We start from the raw sequence: 26089 nt of genomic DNA on the forward strand, positions 1-26089 counted from the left end.
GTAATACTTATGAAAATATCGATTTATAGATAAACTAAGTACTTAACAAACCGAAAGTACATTAAACATAGCGTAACATTCTGTCCAAACAGGTAAGACAATACATGTATATTAAAAATTTATATACAATGTTATAATGTATTTAAATTGCAGTAGCGGAGCAGAAAGTTACTACATTGGTACTGTCACAATATATTTTCCCAAAACGTTATTAATTGTTAATTTAACGCTTTGTCAAATAACTCGATTGCTTCACATGGAAATAAAGAGCAATTATTTTTTTACCAAGTTAACGTTCTTTTCTTCAATACCGTCAAGGTTTATTGCAAGGGTAAACAAAGTATTCATTATAATTTTCCTTCATCAAGAATGTTTTCATATAAATTGGTGAAAAGCTCACTGCAATGTACTCTCGTTTTCGAAGATTCATGATCAATGCTTTATTTGTTTGTTTAGAAGTGGATTTGTGTGTATTATTAGGTTACACATGTTAAGATGTTTTTGATTTAAATTTTGTGGGGATGTTTTTTTCATTTCCAATAAATAAGGAATATCTATTCACAAACATTTCTTCAAATAATAAGAAAGCTGTTCAGTTTTTATTTTGTGTCATAAAACAATTGTGTTAACTGCTTCTTTATCATTAAAAAATTGCTCCATATCCACTTGCCTGCTTTGCCATTAATGTTTATGGTACATTGTAATTTACTTCTCATTTATTTTAGAAAATGTCTTTTTTGATTTTAAAACATGTGTCAACTTGACGCTATAATAATTCTATTGCAGATTCTGGTTTGACTGAAGATGAGAGTACTTCTTCTTTCGAGTATATTTCTCTCTTTTAGTACGATATTACTTGTAAGTATATCTTTTCTTAAATTGGTCATATAAATATATCACCTTTACCTCTAAATTTCTATCCCTTCCCCGTTTTATAGTCATCACTTGGCCTGTCCTGTCCAGTTACCGTACCAACTGTATCCTACGTGTCCAGGTGTCCGTCTAATGAATCAGAATGGGAATCAGCAGCACAACAAAAACAGTGCAACAAACTGGCAACACTGCAGAGTTGCACTGACCCCGAAAAGTTTGTATACCACTGTGTTTTGAACAAGGATGGAACAAAATATTTAGAGGTCTGTGCTCAATTCTGGTTTATGTCAGGTAGGCCATTTTACAGCTATGTATTGAATCTGTATGTCATGTAAAATCCAAGTTAACAGAATTTTACCATTGAAGGAAAATATAAAGGTTACTTGTAACAAGGGGGCCTGTCATAATTTCAAGCCATGTTTATTTGACGTATAAGGTCAAGGTGACGTTATTCAGGAGATCATTGTCTTTTTGACTATGGCTTCTTTCAGTCTGTTGTTAAGGACGCTCTTAACGTACATTAAAGAGCTCTATTTATTGGGTAATTTTGTGCAGTTAGAGCGATCTTGCCTTAGATGTAAGATTAAAGAACATTTTATTTACCGTTAATTACATACAATGTAATTTATGATAAATTAGATATTTTTTGCATTATGAAAGACGAAGAGTAAGAAATTTAATTAATTATTTTCATTAATTTTCCCAATGTACGTAAACAACAGTGATTTCTGCTCACAGATAGTCCATTGTCTTTGAACATTTTCTCCTGTACAAATACATGTAAGGCACGTACCCTATGTTCTAAATGAAGGAAAAAGTCTCAATATGCATATCTTCACATGGTTCATTTTTCTCTTAGTCCAAAAAACAGTTTATGTTAGTGTTTAGAGCTTCCTTAATCATTAAAACTTCGAAACCTTACAATTATGCACCGTTTTCAGTTTATAATGCTAAACTTATAATTTACTCAAATCACAGCCGATTGCTTGGCTTTCACGATCATTTATCCTCTAGACATATGTGTTATTTGACCTACCAGAATTTCCCCTGACCTTTAATGATCACTATATGTCTTGTGTATATTCATTTTATGTACACATTTTCCTTTTTTAAATAATGCTTGAGAACTTAAAATCTGTTATTAGTGATACTTTTCAGATTCTATAAGCAAATATCTATTTATTTAGTACGTATGTATGTTTGGAAGGGGGGTCTTAACTCTTTTTCAAAGTACATATTGTGGAAATATTTTGATTTTTATTTTAAATCGATTTAAAAATCAAAGTATTTGCGTCTTCAGTATTGAAACATTCGCATAAAGGAAGATTACATTTCAAACAAACAAACAAAATGTACTTTTTCAACATGATGGTACAATATGTAAAGGAAATTTATAATCCTAAAATGTTTATATCAAGGTTAAATCCATTAAAAGAATGAATCCATACACATGTGATTTTTCAGTGTTTATGGACACAGAGTAACAAAAATTAAAAATATTTATACAAAGTCTCATTAAAATCATATTACCTTAAGGATATATTTGTTATAAAACAACTTGTACAAAAAATATTTTTAGGTAGAACAGACCAAATGGGAGATTGTAGCCCTCGTTAAATGCTTAATTGATATAATTAAAAATAATTTGAAACCTATAACTTTTTTCATATCTATCTGAATTTGAAAAGATGTTTGTTGTATAATTGGAAAAAATTGTGTCATTTTCATTTTTTCTAGGATTTTGTGCAAGATTCAGTGTAGCAGATGGGAGAATAATTAATGACCCAGGGTTGGACTGTACAGCATTTTCCACACCATGTCCTTCAAGATTTCTGTCAAATGAATCTTTTAAATGTAAAAAAAAAAAATCGTGCGATATCTTCAAAATACGAATTATCTTAATTGTTTGTGCGTGTATGTGTATGTATAAGATTAGAACGAGGGAAAGAGGTTAAATACATATCTCATAATTACAGATCAGGGATGCTATGAATATCTTCAACAGTCTACACCATCAAACATCATTGATAAGAAAACACCTTCTTCTGAAAGAGAATCGTATGTACGAATTAAGATATATAATAAAAGTAGTTGTGATCATTATATTTGGAATAAGGTTCATAAGATCAATCTGTAATTTTTTGTCCTATCCTAGAAATATCATGTCAAGTACTGGAATAATACCTATTATAAAGGATTAAAAGACATCGGTTTAGCCCTTACGTCGTAGTTCAACTTGTATCAAAGAAGGAAATAAACAAATTTAAAATAAATATTTTTTAAAGATAAATGTGCAAAAAAAAAAAACCCCAGGAATTTGAAGTCAAAATGTCAAATTATTGTTTTTAGATTTTGTTTACTTTAAATCTTATAGTCAATTACTGGCATTTATGTGATGTAAATTGTAAGAGTAGTGATTGCTATAAAGACATACTGATCATTAGGACACCTTATCTTTTGCTTAAGCAAAAATAGTTTCGTTTAAGTTCCAAAACCGTTCTTCGTTTTTTGTTAGGAAGAGCATTTACTGATTGGCCTCCTGTGTTTTTTTGTGATGACAACTCTCCTACTGCCTATTATCACTATTTTGATATTTAAAAAGAAAAAGCTTTTAAACTGGTGCAGAACTAGAGGAAAGGGAAATGGTAAATATAGATTTAAATTCATATGGTTGTGATAGAAAAAAAATATTTTGTTTATTTCTTGATTATCTTAACGTAGAAGTAAATAAAAATTAGACTTCTGTATAGAGACTGAGGTAATTGCGTGTTTTCAATTTTATCGATTATTAATAAGATTGCATAGATTACAAACAAAATTAATAGAAGAAAAGATATATGTACAAATAAAAGTGTTGTTCTCTTTTAAATAGGAAAATAAATTATAAAAGTGATAGTACCTCATTTCTATTGAACCTTGTTAGATGATGTTAAAAAGATGAACAAATGATATAAAGCTTTTTGTAAATTTCTAATTAGAGGTTTTCCAATTTTTTAAATCTAAAATCACACATTGTGGTGGTAAATTTTCGAGCTAGTTTAAAAATATTGATAAGCGATGCGATTACCAGGCTATAGAAGTGTTGATTAAAAGTGCATTATTTATCTTACGTTTTGTGGTTGTCGTGAATTTGTGGGTCTCTCCATACATCGAAAAGAACGCAAATAAACCCCATTTTTTTTTATTCCACAGTAGCTCTAACCTGATTGTGTTTTTTACTCGAGCTTGCAATTTGATATCAAAGTTAATGTAATGATATACGGTATAAGGACTTCAAGAGCGTACGAGCTTAATATATTTAATGTTTGCTTATACATGTTATACGTATGTACATTACCAACCACCCCAGCCTGACAAAAAGCAGTCCCAGAGCAGTTCCAAGGACTGCTTTCTGGGAATGCTACATTACTAAAGCAGTTCCACTTCGGTCCCAGGGCAATCCCACAACAGTCCCAGAAATCAGTCCAAGCACTAAAATGATATTCAGAATAATTAATTTCGAAAGAAATTTTCTACACATGTTTTTTGCGTAAATTTCTTTTTGCATTACATAGATTGAATTTATGGTCTTTGTTGACCAGCATGTTCAACGATATGTTACACTAATACCCAAATAACACCTAATGACTTTCTGCTAATCATGTCCAACGGCGATTGAAACCTCAGGCGTTTGTATCCTTTTTTGCTCATTAATCGACCAGGTAAACAATTAAAGAAATAAGAAATAATATAAAAGTACAGATATTTCCAAATGTTTCTTTTATTAATAAATGTACTCTCTTTATAACTTGTTTATGAATAAAAATAAACTAATTCATTAACAAATCCCCCAATAATTGTTCATATTGTTAATGTAACAGAAGAATGATACATGTAGACTGTAGCATAATTATATTTCATGGTTGTTTAAATATTTTTTTTAGGTTTATTTGAATGCTGAATATGTGTGCCATAATCCTACCCTTTTTTGCATTTTCTACATTTTAAAAATCTCTCTGCTTAAAGTAGGGGACCTGCAAATTTAGAATATAGAAAGGGGGCGGGGCTATCATGCCCCTCATAACCTATTACATGCATGAGTAAACAAAGCAGTCTCAGTAAGCAGCCCCAGGGACTACTTATTGAATTCCTTGATGTCAGGTTGGGTCTGGTTGGTACTTTTCATGTAAAACGATTTGAGTCTCCTAGTTTGCAGTTGAACTTTTCATGTTAGCATTGATCATATTATGTATATTACGAGTCACAAGAATTATTGTTCCTCTTTGCTGAAAGCATATTTTTATTTTATCAACAATTTGTTCATAGGAACATGGCATGATGAAAACTAAATAAAATGCAAGACATTTGTATTAAATCTTAGAAACCGTTATATTATATTTTAGAGGAATGTAATGATTATGCATCGCAACCCACCGAAAAAGAACAAGAAAATTTGCTGGAAATAGAAAATATATCACCAACGGGTGCGTAGCTTACTGTCAAGAAATACATCATCATGATATCGTGATCAGTCATATTAAAAAAAAAAATAAAAAGTTTTGGCACCTGTCTAACGTTAGATAAGAGCAGCATGATTTTTTCAGGATCTCCTCACGAAACTAATACAACGGAAGAGGAAACAAAAGACTCGAAACGGTAAATAGAAGAACAAAACTCAATATTATTAGAGCTAAAAACTTATTCCCTGATTTTTAAGATATATATAAATAGAATAAACAAGAGTTTAAAATTGTTTAATCTTACAATCAGGTATATTTAAAAAAAAACAAACAAACAGAAACTGTCCTAAATTATATCACAGTTAATGACCGGTAACATGGAAACAAAAACAAAAAAAAAAAAAAAAAAAAAAAAAAAAAAAAAAAAAAACAGGTAACATATATAATTTTTCGACGGATTTCTTTAGATAATTAATATTCACATTACACATGATCAGCAGGCATGTTTACGAAACTTTCCTAAGATTGTTCACAAGAAATTTCCTAAGATGTATCTTAAGAAAATCTTAGGATCATCGTAAGATTATCTTAAGGTGTTTTTCAAAGCTATCTTATGACTATCCTAAGCTAAGACGTCTTAAATCATAATGACATAGAAATACTCAAAGCTTTTTACCATTGTCAGAGATCAGAGAGTTGTAAATTTTTGCTATATGTAATGCTACACGTTATTTCATCATAATGAAAATATCAAAAGAGTGAAAATTAAAAAAAAAAAAAGAATTTGAATTAAATTGTATATTTTTAATTATTAATCATCTAAAATCAAAGATATATTGTAATATTGGTTACATCTAAAATCAAATAGAGTGCTATTGATCATTCAGAATTCTTGAACGATGAAAAGTGCGCCAATTTACATAAGTGAATCCGGTGTAAAGACGAATAATGACCCCCATCGAATAATGACCGGGGGTTATTTTTCAACGACAAAAAAATGACCCCCCAACCGTAAAAAAAATCATTTGTTGTAGAAAAGGAGTCCTACGGTCATTATTTTATATGTTAGTTCTATAAAAAATTGACCCCCATTGAAAAATGACCCCCTCTTGTTATCATTTGAACTACCGGTATAAAAGGGCAAATTGCAGAGAGAGAGAGAGAGAGAGAGAGAGAGATGCATACCTATTCCATTATTTTGAATGTATGAATAAACTTTATTACGAAATAAAGTTTTTATAAAGTTTTTAATATTTTTTCACAATACTAGTATACACATTTTCGAATTTGATACCTTTTTACAACAAAATGAATTTTTACATTTTCTGTCACAAGAAAAATACAAAAAGTCGTATGAAATAATTCAGAGATTTACGTAGTCTTTCAGTGTTAAAATTGTGTTTGAAAAGAGATTCTTTAATTGTCAAGTAAACAGAATTTCTTTTTCAACGTCGAATAATGACCGGGGGTCATTTTTCGTTGTCGAAAAATGACCCCCGGTCATTATTCGATCGGGGTCATTATTCGTCTTTACACCGGATGCAGCGGAAAATTGGAAGGAAGTAGGCAAAACTGGAGGACCCCCCTCCCTCAAAGACTAAATCATTTGCAAGAAAAATTGTGGGAATAATTGGTTATACTCCAATCTCTGCCATAGAGGGCAGTACATGTATCAACACCTGTGAGGTCACCCGGAAAAAACCATTTAAACTCTCTCTCTCTCTCTCTCTCGATTTTTCTAAGTTAAGACGTGTTGAATCATTATGACAGAGAAAAAAACCTCTCTCTCTCTCTCTCATAGGTTAATATTGATTGATTGATTATTTAACGTCCCTCTCGAGAATCTTGAAATCACTCATATGGAGACGCCACCACTTGCCGATGGAGAGCTACAAATTTTGTCCTATTCTCGACACTTAGGGCCATTGAGCAGTGAGGGATTCGAACACGACTGAGACGTAAGCATCAACTCCTTACTCCGCGACTCTCTCAGGAGATTAAATTTTATTCTGTTAACAAGTTACATTTTCTTACTATGTATGCATGGGTAATGGAATAGTGTATGAGTAAATTTGGCACTTAAAGAAGTTGGTACCTAGCCCCTCTCCTGCCCAGCACGAAATAAGATTTTAGCACAGACACCTGACATTATTTTTTTCTTTTAATAAAAAATATACACCTACCTAAAAATAAATTATTATTAGGTAGGGGTTATATTTTTTTATTTAAAGAAAAATAAAGTAACGTCAGGTGCCTGTGGATTTTCAAGCTACAAAATTTTCGGGGTTCTTTTTTGCTTGTCGCTTTTTTTTTTTTTTTATAAATGTACGTTATCTAGCTAGATTCTTTTTCTATGTTAGTTGAATTCTTCTTCTACCCCCCCCCCCCCCTTCAAACTCGATTCTACGTCCGTGTCATGTGTAAATATAACTTACATTTATAACTGTGTAATAATTCAACATATGTAGAAACCAGATGATATATACACACTACAAAAAATCCATGATTTTTTAGATAGCGTTGAGGCTTCAAGGAAGGGGGGGGGGGCTTACAAAATAAATACCTTTTTTAAATGAAATAGTGCAAATATCATTAATCAGTTAAACTGTATTACATTTGTTTCGATGAACGCATCAACAAAAATTAATAGTCACATCAAACATTTTATTTAAACGAAATACTAGTATTCAGTCTTTCGAATTCTTCCTATATCTTTAAATACTCATTCACGTCTGATACGACGATTTCGTCGAGCAAGCAACAACATGGACGCAGCTATTTATACTTAAGATAGACTTAAGATATGTCCAAAGCTGTCGTAACTTTATGATAATTCTTAAGAACTTTCTTAAGTTACGATACTTTCGAAACCCCAACTTAGTCTTAAGAATTGTCGTAAGTATATCTTAAGATGTTTCTTAAACATGCCTGCAGGAATTTAACTAATTTTTTTAATGCGTCCCGATACGGCTCTAAATAGATAAAAAAAATCAAGCTGCCATATTGTTTATGTTTCCTTCTTTGTTCTACAAATACATCAATGAATTACACAACAAGTAAAAATATTTTAAAACTAACTTAAGTACTGTTGTGATATTTCATTTTGAATTTCATAAAGATAAGTTACGTGTTTCATAGCTCTTGATTGTTTGCTAAACAGAACTTAGTGTTTTGGTAAATTTTGAATTATCATAAAAATCAATATGTATGGTACAAGTCCAATTTCTTGTAGCTCGTATGAATTACAATATTTAATCACGCGATTGAAACCCTATGATTATTTTCAAAATTACTCAATGCAGAAATTAAATTATACACATTTATAAAAACAGAATTTTTGCAATACAAAGATTGATTGCAATCAGTGTATTTGTTCAGTTATGTGCAATGATGATACACAAAAACAGACGTTGACATCCTAAAAGTGATTGAAACCTTAGTTGTTGACATCGCTTTATGCAGTTACATCCCTTTTCTTTTTATGAATCAACCAGGTATAAAAACACCATCAAAACTATAAGAAATAAATTTTCGATATTATCAAAGAAAATGTCCTTTTTTTATAATGCGTACTTTTTAAATAAAGCAATGTCACTCATTCATTTTTAAGGAAAAATTTAAGATTTTATGGCACTTTTTAAAATTGTCTCAAGAATCACCACGCTGAAAAGATGAAACTTATAGGAAACCTTCTCTACAGTCTACATAGTGAAAATCAAGTTTGTAGTCCCTCCATCTGGCTTGATTGGGGTCAAAATAGGGAATCAAAGTTTTACATAGAATTTTAAAGGAAAAAAATCTTATCAAGAGAAATAAAGCTATATTTAGTCACTTTGAAATAAAATCATTCTTATATAAAGTAGATTCGAGTTTGTTTAAATCATTACATCCGGGTGTAGATTTAAATTTGTTCAATTCATGATCCCTAAGGGGTAGGGTAGGGTCACAATGGAGGACTTTTATTAAACAATGACAGATATAGGGAAAATAGTGTAAATTCTCCAGTTCAAAAACAGCAAAGCCATTTTTTATTTTGATTTCAAAATTTCAAGCCCCCTTATCTTGTAAAAAAAATTTAATATTGGACTGATTTGTGTTTTACCAAGCCAATGTGTCCAGATGAGCGACGTGGCCCATAGGATATTGCTTAAATTAATGCCATTTTCTAAGAACTTCTAGACTACAATAGTGAAAATTTACAGGCCCTGAAGACATAAAGTAATTATACCCAACACTTTTTATTAAAATTTTTAAAGAATTAATGTTTAATTTTTCGTTTAAATTACCTCTTTGCTAGAATTAAACGAAACAACAATAGAGGGTCTGCAATTCAGAATACATCATTTAACATGTCACTCAGAATCTTTTTCACCCAGTAAACATAGAAGCGCAAGACAGTAATCTCGGGGATGAATTGGGCTGCTTGGTATGCTTTCTACAGCAGTCCCATAGCGTTCACACAGCAATTCAGAGACTGCTCTTAAACCTGGCCTGGTTGGTCCAGTATGTAGTCTGTTAATACGCAATGCAAAATCACTTAGCAACTTATAAATTTTACAGTAATAGAACAAGCTTGATACTTTTTATTATTGTATATTCTGTAGCTATGAGGAAGAGTCGTGTAGTGTTGTTGCTGATTTTGAAGAAGAGAGTAAGAATGCCAACAAGATAACGTAATTGTTTTTGTCTTTTGTTAGCATTTACATTAACTAAAACCAATAGTATCATTAATTGCAATGAATTCTAATTATACATGGCATTAATATATAAAAACAACTATAACCCTAAGCATGCTAAGAGTAACATGTATAAATTACTAGTTTACACAACGTTACGGTGATGCACGGTTAGCAAAATGTAGAATGGTATAAACAAAGTGAGATAGAAAAATACACAAAACATAGTTTATGCAATACGCATAAACTGAATCAGACAACCCTGTCTGAGACTAAGTTAATGTACACTACTCTGCGTGTAACCATACTTGAATTTTGACATGTAATAGAGTTACAGATCTATAGTTAATTCAATTAAAAACACTGGCTTATCTAGAATGGTGTAGAACTGCAATACGAATGCCGTGGAGGTATTTTTTCATGTGCCTGTATGACTGTTCCCTCTATGTGTACACCATCACGACCAAGAAAAGAAGGTCCGTCCAAAATCCACGATGTTGCCAATAATAAATGTTTTATAGGGTAGCAGTTTCTTAAATTCCTTCAATTTATTGTTGGGGTTGTACCCGGCATAAATCGTTGCCGCCCATTTGCAGAAATCACACATCGGGGGGAGGTTTGGGGAAATTAGTAAATTCCGCGCACTGTGCTAGACGTTGAAATGTTAACCCCCTCTAGCTTGAAAGTCTACACAATATCGTGTATTGTCTAATAATAAATTGACATAGTGTTCATTATCTGCGATAAATTCACCTAACCGGCAAATGTATGAATGTGCCATGATTCGAACATGAATCTTAGTACCTTCTGCCATCGTGTTGTGGGCTGTGGACGGAGCTATCAAATCCTGGATTCGTTTAAAAATCACCAAGAAGCACTTACTTCAGAGTATAGGTCTACCAGAATCCAGATAAAACTATTTACTGATGGTCTACTATAGGAATCTGTCAATTTTCACAGGAAAACATGGTGATTTCTTGATTTCTTAAGTAGAAAAATTTAACGTGTTTTGTTTTCACTCTAAATCAGTGAAGTGGCGCTATTCCGAGACACAAGAAAATACACGCTTCTGATTGGTTAATATACACCGGTTCGGCGAATTCCCCGATAGACGCCAAATACACATTACATACGATATGTTTTAATTTTTAAGAAAACAATAACTCTAGTACCACAAAACACATGATTACATGAATGCTATTATTTGAGAATAATACTGTATATTTTATACATTTTATATTGTTGCTGTTGTTCAACGTCCCTCTCAGGTATTCCTCAATTATGTGGAATCACTGATGTTGTATGAGAGCTATAACATGAGGCCTATGTTCGGAACTTTGGGTCATTTAGCTGTGAGGGACACGGGACCCCAGTTTATGTCGCGTCATCAAAAGGACCGGTCTCTACTTTCCACGGTACAATTCGAACCCGCGGCGTAAGGATCAACTTTTTACTTTGCAACTCTACAGCAAACGCTTTGAACAGACGCTTCACTCGGCGGTCGAGTGCAGAAATTAAAAAAAAAACAACATCTTAAATGCACTGTCACCATATACATATAATGATATATATCTCATTATATCATAGTAGACTGTTCTGTTCGACGCGTTTTACTACATTGACGTTCACAATGAGTCAAAGCAAGCAATATTATTGCAGCCCGGAATTTGGGTTGGAGTAGTTATTCAGAATTAAAGGTTTTCTAAACATTGAAAAGATTGTTAATCAGAATGTTCTTTCCCTTTTTAAATTACTAGACCCATAATATATTTACTTCCATAAAGTGAATCTTTAAAAATATACGTGTTTTTCATATTCAATATATAAAATTGCTTATCATTTACGATCGAAAAACCGGCAGGTCCCCCCTTTTTTTTTAGAACATCGAATTTTACTTCTCGCATAAAAACGTACTCTGCACAGCCCGTGTTTTATATTCTTAAATTGAAAATTAAATACATTTTTGAATATAAGTGATGCATGTGTCTAACTTCAATTTATATTTTATGCAGCCAATATTTACTCGAGGAATTGAAGTTTAAAATGAGATTGCCTTTATTTCATATTATTTCCGACTATAAGTTCTCAAAATATTCGCGACTATCGTCTCCATGAATTAGACACATGTCTTTTCACACATATCGTAATCTCTGTTGAGATTCTGCTGTGCTAGATATTTAGATTGACGCCCGCGTCAGTCCAAATATCTAGCACAGCAGAATCTCAACAGAGATTAACACATATCGAAGCGATTTCATGATCATGACTCATTTCCATTGTTTACTTTATATATTTCCCGGGCGATAATTGATGGTTACATCAATGTTTTCTTGTTTTTTATGTTATGCACTAATCACCTGACTACACGAGGCATATGTTTTCTGGCAATATGGGCTTAGGGAAAAGAGCATGACATCGCGCCAAGCTTGTTTCTTAAGATTTATCGCTAAATTCAAATCACCCTCTGGCATTGACCTCCAGGAATATTTGTTTTTATCCACGAAGAAATCTTTATGTTTTTTTTTTTTGCTATTAGAAATGATTGTGTAATGCTTTTTATGCCAAAATATTTTAGAATAACTTCCGAAAGAGCAGATGATGATGATAAGGAAAATGATAAAGTGATGAATTTTAGGACGCTCTCTGGCTTGCAAGGAAGATGCAGCGTTAGGGTACATGTAATTTTAGTACAAAAAAGTAGTACACATTTCAAACGGTATCTTGAGCATTGTAGACACAACAAAAACATATCAATTACCATATGTTGAATTATGTAAAAATACCCAATATGGATCTTAATGTCTTTTCATATATATTATATCTAGATTTCTCTATAAGTGGTATTCAATAAATTCGAAATATCCCCCGATTGAAATGCCTGAAATGGAATTTATAGTTACACTGTATAAGGCAGTGAAAGCGAAGGAATATTATAACAAATTGGAATGCTCGCCCGTCCAGCTGTACATCTGTTATTTGCTTTTTTATGCTTTGGAATACCAATCTCTTATCCGTAACTGTATTTATTTAATGGAGACTTTCACTGAAGCTTAAAATTATATATGCTATATTGTGAATTCAGTTCCTATTTTAACTTATTTGATTGACAAATATTTCGGTGTTCCTCACACATATTGGACACTGTCATTCTGTCCATGATATTGGTAGCACTCATATTTAATCCATTTTTTTTTTACATCATCAATAAGTAATGAGAAAAGCATTCATAGATTCTATATTACATAGTGAAATTCTGATACTGTAAAATCCCATGTTTTCGTGGGTTCAAATTTAAGAGGTTTGAGGAAAAAAAAATTGGTTTATGGGAATTGATTTTGTGGTTGGAGATGTTTAGTAATGCATATGAATATTTACATGTCGTGGTGGTCATAAATGTAAGGGTCTTAAAATACCTCGTGAACAACGAAAAGTACCCAACACAAAAATTAGTTGATTTCACAGTATTTTATTTTCTTTCCGATCAAACACATATTTTCTGCTTCTAATAAGAAAGCTACATTAGTCGTTGATAAGTACATTAAAAGTGACTTTTCATGTATCTTTCATACAATTTTCGCCTGTGATGTCAGATGATTTTTCAACAAAATCCGATTGAAATGTGGAAATTGCAGGGCGGCATTAAATAGATCTTTAGGTACTGATCTAACATGATAAAACAGCCAAGACCCAATCCACCCCTTCCCGAATGTTTACAATGGCAAAGTCTATTTTTTCTGCCATGGGAGAGACCAAATTTTGTCCCTTCGAAACACAAAGGAGCTGCTCAGTTGGATATTTTTAAAAAAAGATTCTGTGAAAATGTCGGAATATATATTTTGCATTCAGCAATATAAAAGAAACACATTTACCGAAAGTCAAAAGAAAATGTTATGAAGAAATATTTATTGTTTTGGGGTTTTTCAGTAGTTTTTATTTCACCTCGTCTTGACATTCCTAATCAACAAGCGGCAATTATATAAACACTATTTTTCTTCATTTAACCTAAAATAATATTTTACACTTTGCACTAGCGGTGGCAAAATAGACGAAATATATTATTAAAACCACGTAGGAAAACTTGATCAGAAATTTCAGATACATGTAATATGTTGACAATTAAAGGGATTGGGTGTAAGTTGATATACAATAAATTTTACAATTTTTGCATACTTTTCATCAAGTTTGGCAACATTACTCAAAATGATTGGAAGGAATAATAATCAAAATATGATACAAAGTTTCAAGAAGTTTTAATGCTGTTACATGTAACCTACATGTACGGTTTACTTTAAGGACTATATTTAAAGGCTTTTCCCATAGTCTACATGTATATAGTGTTTTACACGGTTTTTGTATTTGAAACCTGCATAATTTTATTTCTATTGCATTTTATAGAATGTGACAGTCATTTCTGAGCTTAGAGATAATTTGTCTATAGCGCTCTCTGAACAAAGGCAAAATGTTTGGGTTGTACAGGAAGATAAAGGGATTTTATATAATGATGAAACTCCGTTCACGGAGCTTGAAAAACTCAGGAAGCAGATTGAAGTAATGATTGGAAATTCGAAAAGATCCGTTGGAAGGAAATACGGAGGCAAAGAACCTACACTTGATGTAATATCAAAAAGGTCTGAAGCATCTCAGAAAAGCAGAATGAGTTGCAAATATTTTACAGGTAATTTGAAAGAAAAAAAACCCAAATATCAAATCTAAAAAATAGATTGCATGTACATGTTAAATTTACTTTTAGATTTTAATTAAAGACGTCATTATACCGTACAAGGTATTTCCAAACGTCTTTAGCAAGACACACAAGTGATAAAAAACTTCAGACCTCTGCATCTTTGCATGCCTGTTCATTGAAGTCATTTTCAATTCTAAAAAAAAAACTTTTTAGCTCACCTGAGTCAAATGCTCTAGTGACCTTTCTGATCACATTTTGTCCGTCGTCCGTCTGTTAACTTTTCACTTTTTTGACTTCTTCTAATGACGCACTGGGACAAATTTAACTTGCTACAAAGCATTTATGGGTAAAGGGGAAAATAAATCGTTAAAATGAAGAGCCATGCAAGTCTCATCACAAGGGAAAATAATCCAGAAAAGACAAAAGTAGGATATCCGATGAATCATTAAAAAATCTCCTCAAGAACCAAAGGGCCAGTAAAAGTTGAAACTTATGTGGAAGTATTCTGGGTTAGTGTAGATTCTAGATTTTTCAAACCATGTCTCCTGGGGGTTGGGCGGGGCAACAATGGGGAATAGGGAAGTTTTACATAGAAATATATTGGATAATCTTTTAAAGTCTTCCTCTTAAGAATCACTGGGCCAGAAAAGAACGTATATTTCCTGGGGTAGTGTAGATTCTAATTCATTCAATTTATGACCCGTAGGGGTAGGCTGGACCACAATAGGGAATCAAAGTTTTACACAATATATGGAATTTTTTTTAAAATCTTCCTCTCAAAAACACTGGGCCAGAAAAAGCTGAAACTTATGTGGAAGCATCCTAGGTATTGTAGATTCTAAATTGTTCAAATCATAACCCCCCGGGGGGGGGGGGGGGTAGCGCGGTGCCACAATTCGGAATCCTAGTTATACACCGAACTACATATAAAAAATCTTTCAATATATGTTAAAATATCTTTTTCTCAGTAACTACTCGGCCATGTGGGTTGTGGCCATGACCTGTGGCCTAGGAAGGGGTCACAATACGTATTATAAGGGGGGTCTAGTAAAAAATATTATGGTCTTAGGTACTCGGGTGAGCAATGTGGCCCAAAGGCCTCTTGTTTTTATTAGTGAAGTGTTCAATGGTGAAATATGACTTAGATATTGCCGATTCGGTTTTAAACAATATACAATTAATTATAATCAATCAACGGTGTTTCTTTAATTTTTATATTTTCACCTTTTAAGGTACAGTCACCATATCAAAATATTATACAATTTTTTATCCAACAACAAAACATTAAACATATGCACAAAAAATATTTCAGACTAATTGATCTTTTAGAAAATTCGATTAGAAAATCATATATCATTTTTTCTTATTAAAGCAATTGAAATAATTTATGATTTCCATATTTTTTCATAATTTTTAGAGCCAGAGAATCTTTTCAATTACACCAAAGAAAATATATTTGGAGGCAACGCAGAAGTTAAATGTCCTAAATGTAATGCATTGTGGGAAATGGAAGAGTTAGTGACAAAATCTAACATGTCACCAGACGAGCAGATATTTTTCGGGAAAGCAATGTTCATTAATACACAGGCAAATTAAACGTCTTACCCACCTAGTTCATAAAGAATTATCTAGCCTTCTTATACAGTCATATATTTAAACTTCTTTTAATGTAGTTTCCTTGTCAGCACACATTATTGTGTATTAATCTCGTATTAAGCAAAGGAGTATATATGATAAGAGCCAATTTTGGCCCCCTAAAAATCAACATTTTATAATGACATTCAGATATGTTTTATTTATATTTATTTTGTAGAAGAGATTATATTAGAAATATTTCCAATTTATTTTTCATATTTATATGCAATCACAAGCTGTAAATTACATTAGAAATAATGCTATTTTCGCTATCTAACAAAAAGGCCAACAATATGCCTTTTTCTTGATGTTTTTTCTTATGGGAAACATAGAGTGCAGTGTAGAACATGCATAATTTTTCTGTCACTAATTAGTATTGAATAGATACATCTCTGGTAAAAATATAAATCTTGTTCTAGGCTGCGCTCTATATTTTCCGAAAGAAAAACTGCCTGAAAATAAGCAGTTTTATACAAATTATGCTAAAATGGCGGGAAAACGTGATTTTTATGATGTCATATTTCTGAAATAACGGCATTTTGATCAAAATGAAAATGACCTTTAAAGGTCGCATATACGGGGGTTGATCCAAAAGTTCGTGGAATTTCTCTCTAAAATTTTATCGTGCTTTGATGAAAGCAAAACAACAGGCATATTTATAATATAGAGTCATAATGCAACAATATTGGAAAATTTCACCACTTTCCAATTACCAATAAGTTCACACGCGCTTTCTGAAAATGGATTGTTGTGAAACCCGGGGGAGACTTTGACGTTACGTTAAGTTTGATATGTCACGTCATGTTATAGAATCATCTTACCTTAATGTCCAATTCGAATATGTAACTCTACAAAATGTTGCCCTTTTCTCCATTTTTTTTTCTCAAAAGAAAAGCCTGGGTATCCTCTCATAAATATATACAAATTTATCTTCATTTTTCACTGATATTTCAAAATACTTCCAATCTTTCCATATGATTTTCCAATTTCAGAAGCAATGTCAAGAACAGTACGTCGACTGACAAGGTCCATTAACGCTTTTAATTTGTTTAGGAGGATAAACACATAAAACAGAGCCTGCAGAAGGCGGTCTCACCTTTCATCAATGTCCATGGAAGTTCTATTTTTCCTAAATTTCTTATGCCACTGAAAAACAAGTAACTAAATGCATTTTCCCCAGCCTATGTCAATAATTTACATGTTAAAGATAGAGTGATCCCGGGATTATCACAAAACTTATGACTTGACCGAAATTTGAAGTTGTCTAACAACTTAAAGGTGAACAAATAAATCGCCAACTAATTAACTAAATATGCAGTAAAATCAGCTAAACTCTCAAACAAAGGTTTATGAAAGATCAAGCAATCGTAATACAGACATAATTTTCGTTTTTTATACCACATAGAGCGGTTTATTTCTCATTTCACGTATTAAGTACAGCTCCGTGTAAAAATCATGCAGAGGGTGATTCATGGGGGGTTTCAGAATTTCTTCAAATTCTGCATGTTGGTAGAGTATGCTAAGATACTCAAAAAAAAAATTATAATTTTTTTAAAATTCTGCCATTGGTATCCATGGCAACCGATAAACTGTTTTGGGCAAAAAATGGCTGAAATTTCCTCTAAAAACAGGCAAAAATACCAATAATGAAGATTAAATGAAAAGAAAACTAAACAATAAAACACATTTATGTTTATTTCATATTAAAATACAGCATAAGTAGTTACTATCCATATTTAGTCAATATATTTTTATGACCAGTAATGTGTTCTAATTTTAAGCTAAAAAGGGGAGATAATCCATATTGGCCAAAAATGTAAAATATTCATTTTTTAGGATTTTTATCTATCAAAAATTTCTAAAAACCCCACAGCCAAACTAAAAAGCCAAGCTAGTTTCATAGAGACTATAGTCTAAAGTCTATAAAATTATTAAAACATTTTTGTGCAAATGATTATTAATTTCCCAAAACAACTGATGAATTTTGTACAAAAATGGTAATTTCACTTTTTTTGTCACAGTCCAATATATGCCATATATGTTTGCATGTAAAAAATAAATAGCAATTCAAAACCATTTTTTTATATTTCCATTTTCAAATACAATTGAATTATTTACTTTTCATAATTAATCCAAATATTACCACGTCCAGTAATAGTTTTTAATGTTAAGCTGAAAAGGGGAGATAATCCATGTCGAGAAAAACTGAAATTTTCAATTTTAAAAGGATTTACACCTAAATTCAGCTATATGATAAAAAATTTAAAGAAAAAGTACACTACAGCCAAATAGAAAGGCAGTGTTTATTTCCTAGACACCATACCTTATGGCAAATAAAATATTAAAAACATTTTTGTGCAATTGATTATTAATTTCCAAAAGCCATTGAAGAGTTTTATACAAAAAATGGGAAATTCACTTTTTCGTCACGGTCAAATAAATGTCATGTATATATTTAATATGCATGTTAAATTATAAATAGCATTTCAAAACAATTTCTTTATAGTTCCAAATCCAAATACAACACAATTATTTATTTTCATTAATCAAATTATATCTACAGTATTATTTCTAATTTCAAGCTGAAAGGGGGAGATAATTCATGTTGACAAAAAACAACAAAATATAATTTTTTGAGGATTTCAGAAAATAAAATATATCTATGATTTAAAAATAGCCAAACAAAAAGGCTGAGTAGGTTTCATAGATACCATAACCTATGGAAAATTAAAAAAAATCATGTGCACAAAAATCATTGTGATTAATAATTTCACCAAAAAAAGAAGTAGCATTCATTTTCTGTCAGAGTCCAATATATACATCATGTACACACGCCAGTACATGTTTACATGTAAGAATATCAGTTTACAGTTTAAAATAAATTCCTTTACATTTCCAAATTCAAATACAACACAAATTATTTTTTTCATTAATGAACAGTAAAATGTAAAAAACATTTGAAAATATTAATCATATTAATATTGATTACTAGATACACTTATCATATAATCATTGTATATGTAAACACAATTTTTAAAGTTTTACATCTTTGTAAGGTGCAGTCATGCCACTCAGAATATCACTAATCTCCCCTGCTTCTCTTCTGTAGTAAGTGACTGTCCTTTGTTTATTAGCCTCTTCTAAAAGCACTTAAGATCCTTGGGAAGAGAATTGCTGCCTGATTAACATTATTCAAAGTACCGTCTTAGAATCCACTGAACTCTAATCTCTGCTTTTTGACAGCTTTAAATATCTTATTTTCCATTATTCCTAAAATAATAATTACAATATACATGTACATGTACTTATCATTCATCAATTTAGAATTCTTTAGTTTATGCTGCATTATTATTAAGGTACTAAATGGTTATTTTGATTTTATAAATTACTTTACATGGAATATCAAGTTTATATAATGCAGTAATTTCATTAAAAATCTATAAATGGTTGCATGACATATATTCCCCCACCTTTGGAGTCTTATTAGTTGGTGGTGTTCAATGATGTTTTCTTGCTGTCTGTAATAAATAGTGTAACCTTTTCCTTCAAAACCATGATGCAGTCCATCGCATACATTCTGTGAAAATAAAATGGGGTTTAATTCATCTAAAAAACAATACTAATTTATGAAATACAGTAAAACAAAGATATAACAAAGTCACCGGGACCTATGAAATTACTTTGCTACATCAATTACTCGTTATATCCATATAAGGAATTTGTTAAATTTATATACTGTAAATCACTTTTTATTCACGAGAACTTTATTTTCTCATAATTACGCGAGACAGTGTGCTCTCAAAAATTAAATTCTCGCATATAAAAGTATTCCTTAAGATTATATAGAACAAAAACCACAATTTGTGAAAATTTTGTCTCGTTAATCAAGAGTCAATGACTATCTCGCGAAAATAAGGTGTCACGAAAATTTAGTGATCTACAGTAGCTGTGATGACAATGCCTGGGCAAAGAGAAAATTCAGACTACTGCACATTCATTCCAAAGAATATTTTACCGCAGTAATTTAGACCCACAATGCATCACTTCATACACAAACTCTAAAGCAACATTCTCGCGAGAATAACAACAAAAGTTAAAAGAATAATAAACTTGTCTTGATTTAATGAATTTATTTGTTTATTGCAGAAAGATAGTCATAAACTGATTGAAATCAGCATTGTTCAGGCTTTGGTTTGCTAAAGCAACATACAAACGACGTCATATCAGTGATATGATATGGAATCTTTTCTCATTATCAGGTCAGTTAATTTGTATTTACCTATATAGTCTTTATATTATATACATAAATATCTGTTTTATGATATTAGAAATATTTAGATACCTATGCTCTTAAAATGGCTGATTGCATTGAAAACATGAGGATAAGTGTAACATTTATTTTGTAAAGAAATACAGAATTTAAATATAACTATAGATATAGCACAGTGAACTGAATAGCTGAAGTTAGTGTATTTATTTTTACCTTTAGAATTCTCATGATCAAAGGATGTAGACAGTAGATTACTTATTGTAAGACGACCTTTACACCTCATGTGAGGTAAGCATTATTTCTAGAGTATTATGTTTGAAATATATATGTCATGATACATCTAGGCTCACAATACTGGTGAAATATACATGTAAATATTTTCTTTATGAATTCATGTGAAATAAGGTTTTACATGATGGTATACAGTGAAACTTGATTGAATGTATTATCAGTATATTTGTAGTACTTTGTTTATTATAATAATGAGCAATCATAGATATTTTGATAGACACAAATATTTTTGAGTCTTGTGTATAAAGGGAAATAACTAGCATTTTCATTTTATTCTAAAACATGAGCGTAAGAGTTATCTTTCTTACAATGTTGTTTATTAAGCTTTTATTATGTTACAGGGTCAATCTGAATCATTCTATCATCTGTCATTTCATCAATGTATCCAAATAAATGGTGTAAACGTTACTGGAGTTAGTCATCCATCCATACTGAATTCGAACCGCCCTAAGACCCCGGGTTACACATGTCTAATCTAAATGAAAATGGATAAGTATATGCTTTCACCCTAACGGTCGCACCGTCAACATATTAAAGCTACATAGCTATTTCAAGCTACAAAATTAATTATCTAAATCAACAAATTGTTCTGCAGTGTTCTGGACCTGATCTTACCTGGTCAAATGTAACTGTCCAAATGTAAATTATCTTCCCTCTCCAAGTCGAGTAAGCTGACAAAATCGGACTGCCACCCCTCTCTGGGAGTTTACTCTTGGACTCTGGTGGATTACCGTAGAATTTAAACTTCTGAGATAGATCACAACGGTGTCAGTAGGCATGTACCATTTCGATAGAACGTCAACAAGGTCAATATACTAATCAACATGACACATGGCTACACTTTTGCCCGAAAACTATGCCTAATCTGTTATTGTTGAATCCTTTCAACCAATTTATGTCACTTCACACATATTTTTGCAATAAACATCACAGGATGCATCAAAATACCTTTGCAGCGTACAGCTAACCATGAAGGCTGCCATTTTTTTTTTTACTAGCGCCACCTATGTAAAATTGCAAAGGGAGATAACTCATTTCAAGAATCTTGACAAATTCTCGATTTTAAACACCTTGTATCTTTTCAATACTTCGTTTGCACAAAAATATTAAAGTAAATTTTTATTAAGCCTTCCATGTTCACTTGAATTATGTATTAAGTTTTTGTACATCTTCTAGGGTTTTAAAGATATTCTTTTCTGAAATAGGCATTATTTGCACACTAACTATACAAAATTACACCTCAAGTACTTTATCCCTGGCTATATGAAAAAAGAAGAATTATAACAAAATCAACTGTTTATATTCATTTTAGACCCAAATGAATATATTAAACCCAATTTTATTGAATTTGAAGATGGTCGATGAATCACCTTTTCTGTACTGTCTGCATGATTTTTACACGGAGCCGTACTTAAGAATTAAAATGATAATAAACGCGTTAATGTCTCCCCCGCATCTCCAAACAACCGTTTCTATGGCAACTGCCATTGAGTTACTATCATTAATATTTAAAATGTTTTTTTATTTAAAATATTCAACAAGTGTCTATATTCTCATTTGTAATTTTCAACCAATTACACTTAAAAAAGAAAAAATATTAAGAAAATCCACGAACTTTTGGATCAACCCTCGTATAGCTGTACAAATTAAAGCTATATGTAAAGAAAATTAAGATATCCATTTTAAGGGGCCAATTGAGACACTTACCATATATCGCTCTTTAAAGAACATGCGGATATTCTGTGTATCTATTTTTCCGTGTCCGTACGCCAGTTTGTCTCTTTTTTAATTCTCGAAAATTTTAATATTCCCCGGAATTTTTGATAGAGTGAAACTGTTGTTTTATATTTAACGTGAATATTCCTTGTGAACTTTCTATGGGTATCTAGATATTTGACCTATTGCCCTTGACCTTGGATTTGGGCACTCCTTTTGAACAAAGACAACCGAAATTTTGCCTCGATGAAACTTTTAGTTCTAGAGTTTTTAGACTTTACACAACTATGTTTTTATTTTGCCACGATCTTTCCATGAATATAAATATATATGATATTTTTACTTTAACCTTAGAATTGCAAGATCTTTTAAACAATTGCTATAATGGTCTTTATTTTTTCTGTGAAAATACCTTTCCTTTTATACCAATTATGTGACTTTTTGACCCTGACCTTTTTTTGAAAAATATTGCCCATATATCTTAAGAGTTGGTGATAAGATTTTAATATTTTACTCGTGTTTATCTTAAAACATGACATTTCACTGGTATCATCAAATTTGACCATTTAATCTTAAGCTTGACATTGGACCTTGATACACTTTAATTTAAAAAAAAACGACTCTAGCCAAAACTTTGAAAAGGGTACATGTAAAGCATAGTTTATTTTTACAGGTATATTAATTTAATGAAAAAAATCCTTCTTTGAGTATATACTTTATGTCTTATCCTTGCATATCATTTGAATTGCCTTATAATTAAGCACCGCCGTTAGTTTTCCTACGGGGACACGCACATATAATGTCTTCAATCTCAAACAAGAAATGAGAAACGTAATTATAAGTAAGAACCAACACAGCATTTTTCACATATATAACACAAGGTTTGAAGAATATAAAGCTATAATCTATTTCATGTAAAAATATTTAAAGGATATAGTATTTTTTCTGTTTTTTTTTTAAATCAAGTTATATTTACATGCATTTATATATTTTAAAATTACATGTACACCTGTCTAATTTTATCTCGTTTATGTATAATATCAAAATTGAAATAAAATACGGCATGTTGTATTGTTTTTGTAAATGATTAAATTTGTTTGCCATTTTTATTTAATTCGCCCATAGTAAAGTATTTCAAAAATCACTTACTTAGAGATCTAATCTTTATGCACTATGAATAAGGTAATAAAGGTAATAAGGTAATAAGGTAAATGGTCGAAGAAAAGGGCATTGGAAAATGGTAGTTATTTGCTAAATGCTTTCACTCCTTTTGTAAATCGAAATTATTAGTTCTTTAAAAGTTTACTTCAACGACAAAAACGCAAATCACAGATTTAAGTTTACTAATTGAGATTTGATGGGAAAAAATCGTTTAAAATCCTTTGCCAAACCGTCAAATACATATTAAGTATAATTATGATTTATCTAAATACAAGTATTTACTGATGACATATATGTTTTTTTTAAATATCCGATTGCCCAAATGATAAAAGAAGGTTATGACTGCATACGTACAAAAAGAAGTGATATTGCAGACTTAGATTGTCAACACGGAATTAATTCAACCATGTACGTATATTTGGCGTATTTATATATACTTTTAGCTTTTGTCGTAGTTCCTGAAAACAGAAAAAGATAAAGGTCTATTTCATTTTACGTATTTTTTTTTGGTTCTTGGAATTGATCAAAATATCAGGATTTTATTCGAGATCTTTACTATAGTATTTAAATGATCAATTTTATCGTAATTGTTGGGTAAAAAATACCTAACGCCAATTTTAGAATTGTGTCTATACGTCCTCTCCAAATTTTGGATAAAAATTATGGGTCGGTACAAAAAAAAAAAAGAAAAGAAGAAAATTTTCAAATAAATACTTGGGTTTCGCAATATATTTTTCGGAATACAGATTTGAGACGGGCCATTTGAGTCAGCCTATTGGTGGGAATACCTGACGTGAAGAGTAAAATTGAAACGTACGTTATAAAACGAGAGACATATTCTAGTGAATGTTGGTGAAATATGGAATGAATGTTAGAGGGTGGGATCAGGCAAGGGTTGTAGTTCAATAAATATTGCAAAATGCCGTCTATAAATAAAACAAATACGTAGTACTAGTAGTACAAGTGTAAATTTCTGAAAGCATTAGCTGTTACCCTTTACATGTCTTTGGTCTTTGTACTCATGAACAGAAAACCACAGCATACTGATCTTTAGGGATGCCCCAAGAACACTGATGAATATTATTCCACACATTTATATTGTAATATCTTTATTTGGTTATTTTCATGCTTTTTGATTTGGAATTTAGGAGATAGAAAAGGTCCGTATGTTGTACTTTCTTTTTTCCAATTCGTATTTATTTCATTGGGGTGTATGTACATGTTTACCAGTCCCTTGAAAATAACAAGAGGAAAAATCATGTAAATAGAAATCTTTAAAATAAAAACAAAACAACTGAATACTTCTGAATTTAGTTTAAATATATATGTAGTAAATATATATGTAGTAAAGTACATTTCTTATTGAAAGACCCTCATACATGACGAATGGGGGGTGGGGGTGCTACCAGAGGTGTATATATTCCAAACATATTCTTACTTAGTGATAAAAATACACCATTCTTTTTTTTTCTATGATTTCCTTTTTGCTTTATCATACAAATATCAATCTCAATTAATTTACATGATTTTATATAAATCCATTTGAAACATCAGTTTGAGTGTGCGAGGGTGTTTTATTAATGTACATATTTGTGAAAAAGAAATAAGTTCAATGACATAACGTTGCATGTGAGTAATATAGTAAATCTAAATACTTATATTTCCTAGACCTCTAATGAATTAAAACGACAATGAATCAGAGATCCAGCACTGGATCACATTAAAACTGTCTATGAATTCCCCTCTCCACTCCACCGACAGTAATGGAATCAACATACACGTATCCCGATTGCATGCACATCAGAAAAAAAAGTGACGCAGAAAAATTACTCCTTCCTTTCAAGCAAGATTTTTTTTTGTCTGTGTATCTATCATCTTAACTAAATCTATACTTTACAAAAACCTAACAAAACGGAACTTAGCATTAGCGTTTTTATAACAATTTCCAAATGTGTTAAATTTACTCTTGTTTTTCCCCATAATATTAAAGAAATATGTTTATCTATCGTATTCACTCCATTAACATAAACTATTTTGTTATCTATTGATAATATAAACATTTGTTATTTGTAAATATTTAACAAAATTCTGTAGGTAAATGAGTGAATTAAATGTAACTCTTTAGATAATCCGAAATCCCTCCGGGTCTAACTCGGGGATAGCAAAAGTTATAATATAAAATCGGGGGTTAAACATGTTAAAGTCGCAGGAATTTCAGATTACAATTTAAAATCTATCGTGACTCTGGTCTCCAACAGATTTTTCGTTTCATAAATATTTGAGATGTATTCTTTACAATAATTGCATACTGATTCTTTTCAGTTTCTTGAATGGATGAATGATG

The 26089-nt window shown here is 31.2% G+C and overlaps 2 protein-coding genes and 1 long non-coding RNA gene across 3 annotated transcripts in view; 2 read left to right on the plus strand and 1 right to left on the minus strand.

Annotated features, from left to right (window-relative positions):
- The window catches only part of LOC134236531 (uncharacterized), a 79699-nt gene that overhangs the window by 5194 nt on the left and 48416 nt on the right, over window positions 1-26089 (plus strand). The gene's annotated exons all lie outside the window — the stretch shown is intronic.
- LOC134236518 (uncharacterized) lies at window positions 47-17063 on the plus strand. The gene is made up of 9 exons (XM_062718694.1): window positions 47-92; window positions 787-858; window positions 939-1164; window positions 2611-2727; window positions 2850-2931; window positions 9917-9985; window positions 12564-12660; window positions 14384-14663; window positions 16090-17063. The coding sequence occupies exons 2-9, from the start codon at window positions 805-807 to the stop codon at window positions 16266-16268; spliced, it is 1104 nt and encodes a 367-aa protein (XP_062574678.1). The 5' UTR covers window positions 47-92; window positions 787-804; the 3' UTR covers window positions 16269-17063.
- On the minus strand, window positions 19517-21834 carry LOC134236534 (uncharacterized). The gene is made up of 3 exons (XR_009985627.1): window positions 21484-21834; window positions 19778-19884; window positions 19517-19577 (listed from the first exon to the last, which is right to left on the minus strand). It is a non-coding gene; the product is annotated as an uncharacterized LOC134236534 (long non-coding RNA).

Source organism: Saccostrea cucullata, unplaced genomic scaffold (assembly GCF_032062105.1).
Source record: "Saccostrea cucullata isolate Sc308-1 unplaced genomic scaffold, CSIRO_AGI_Scuc_v1 ctg340, whole genome shotgun sequence".
Lineage (NCBI taxonomy): Eukaryota > Metazoa > Mollusca > Bivalvia > Ostreida > Ostreidae > Saccostrea > Saccostrea cuccullata.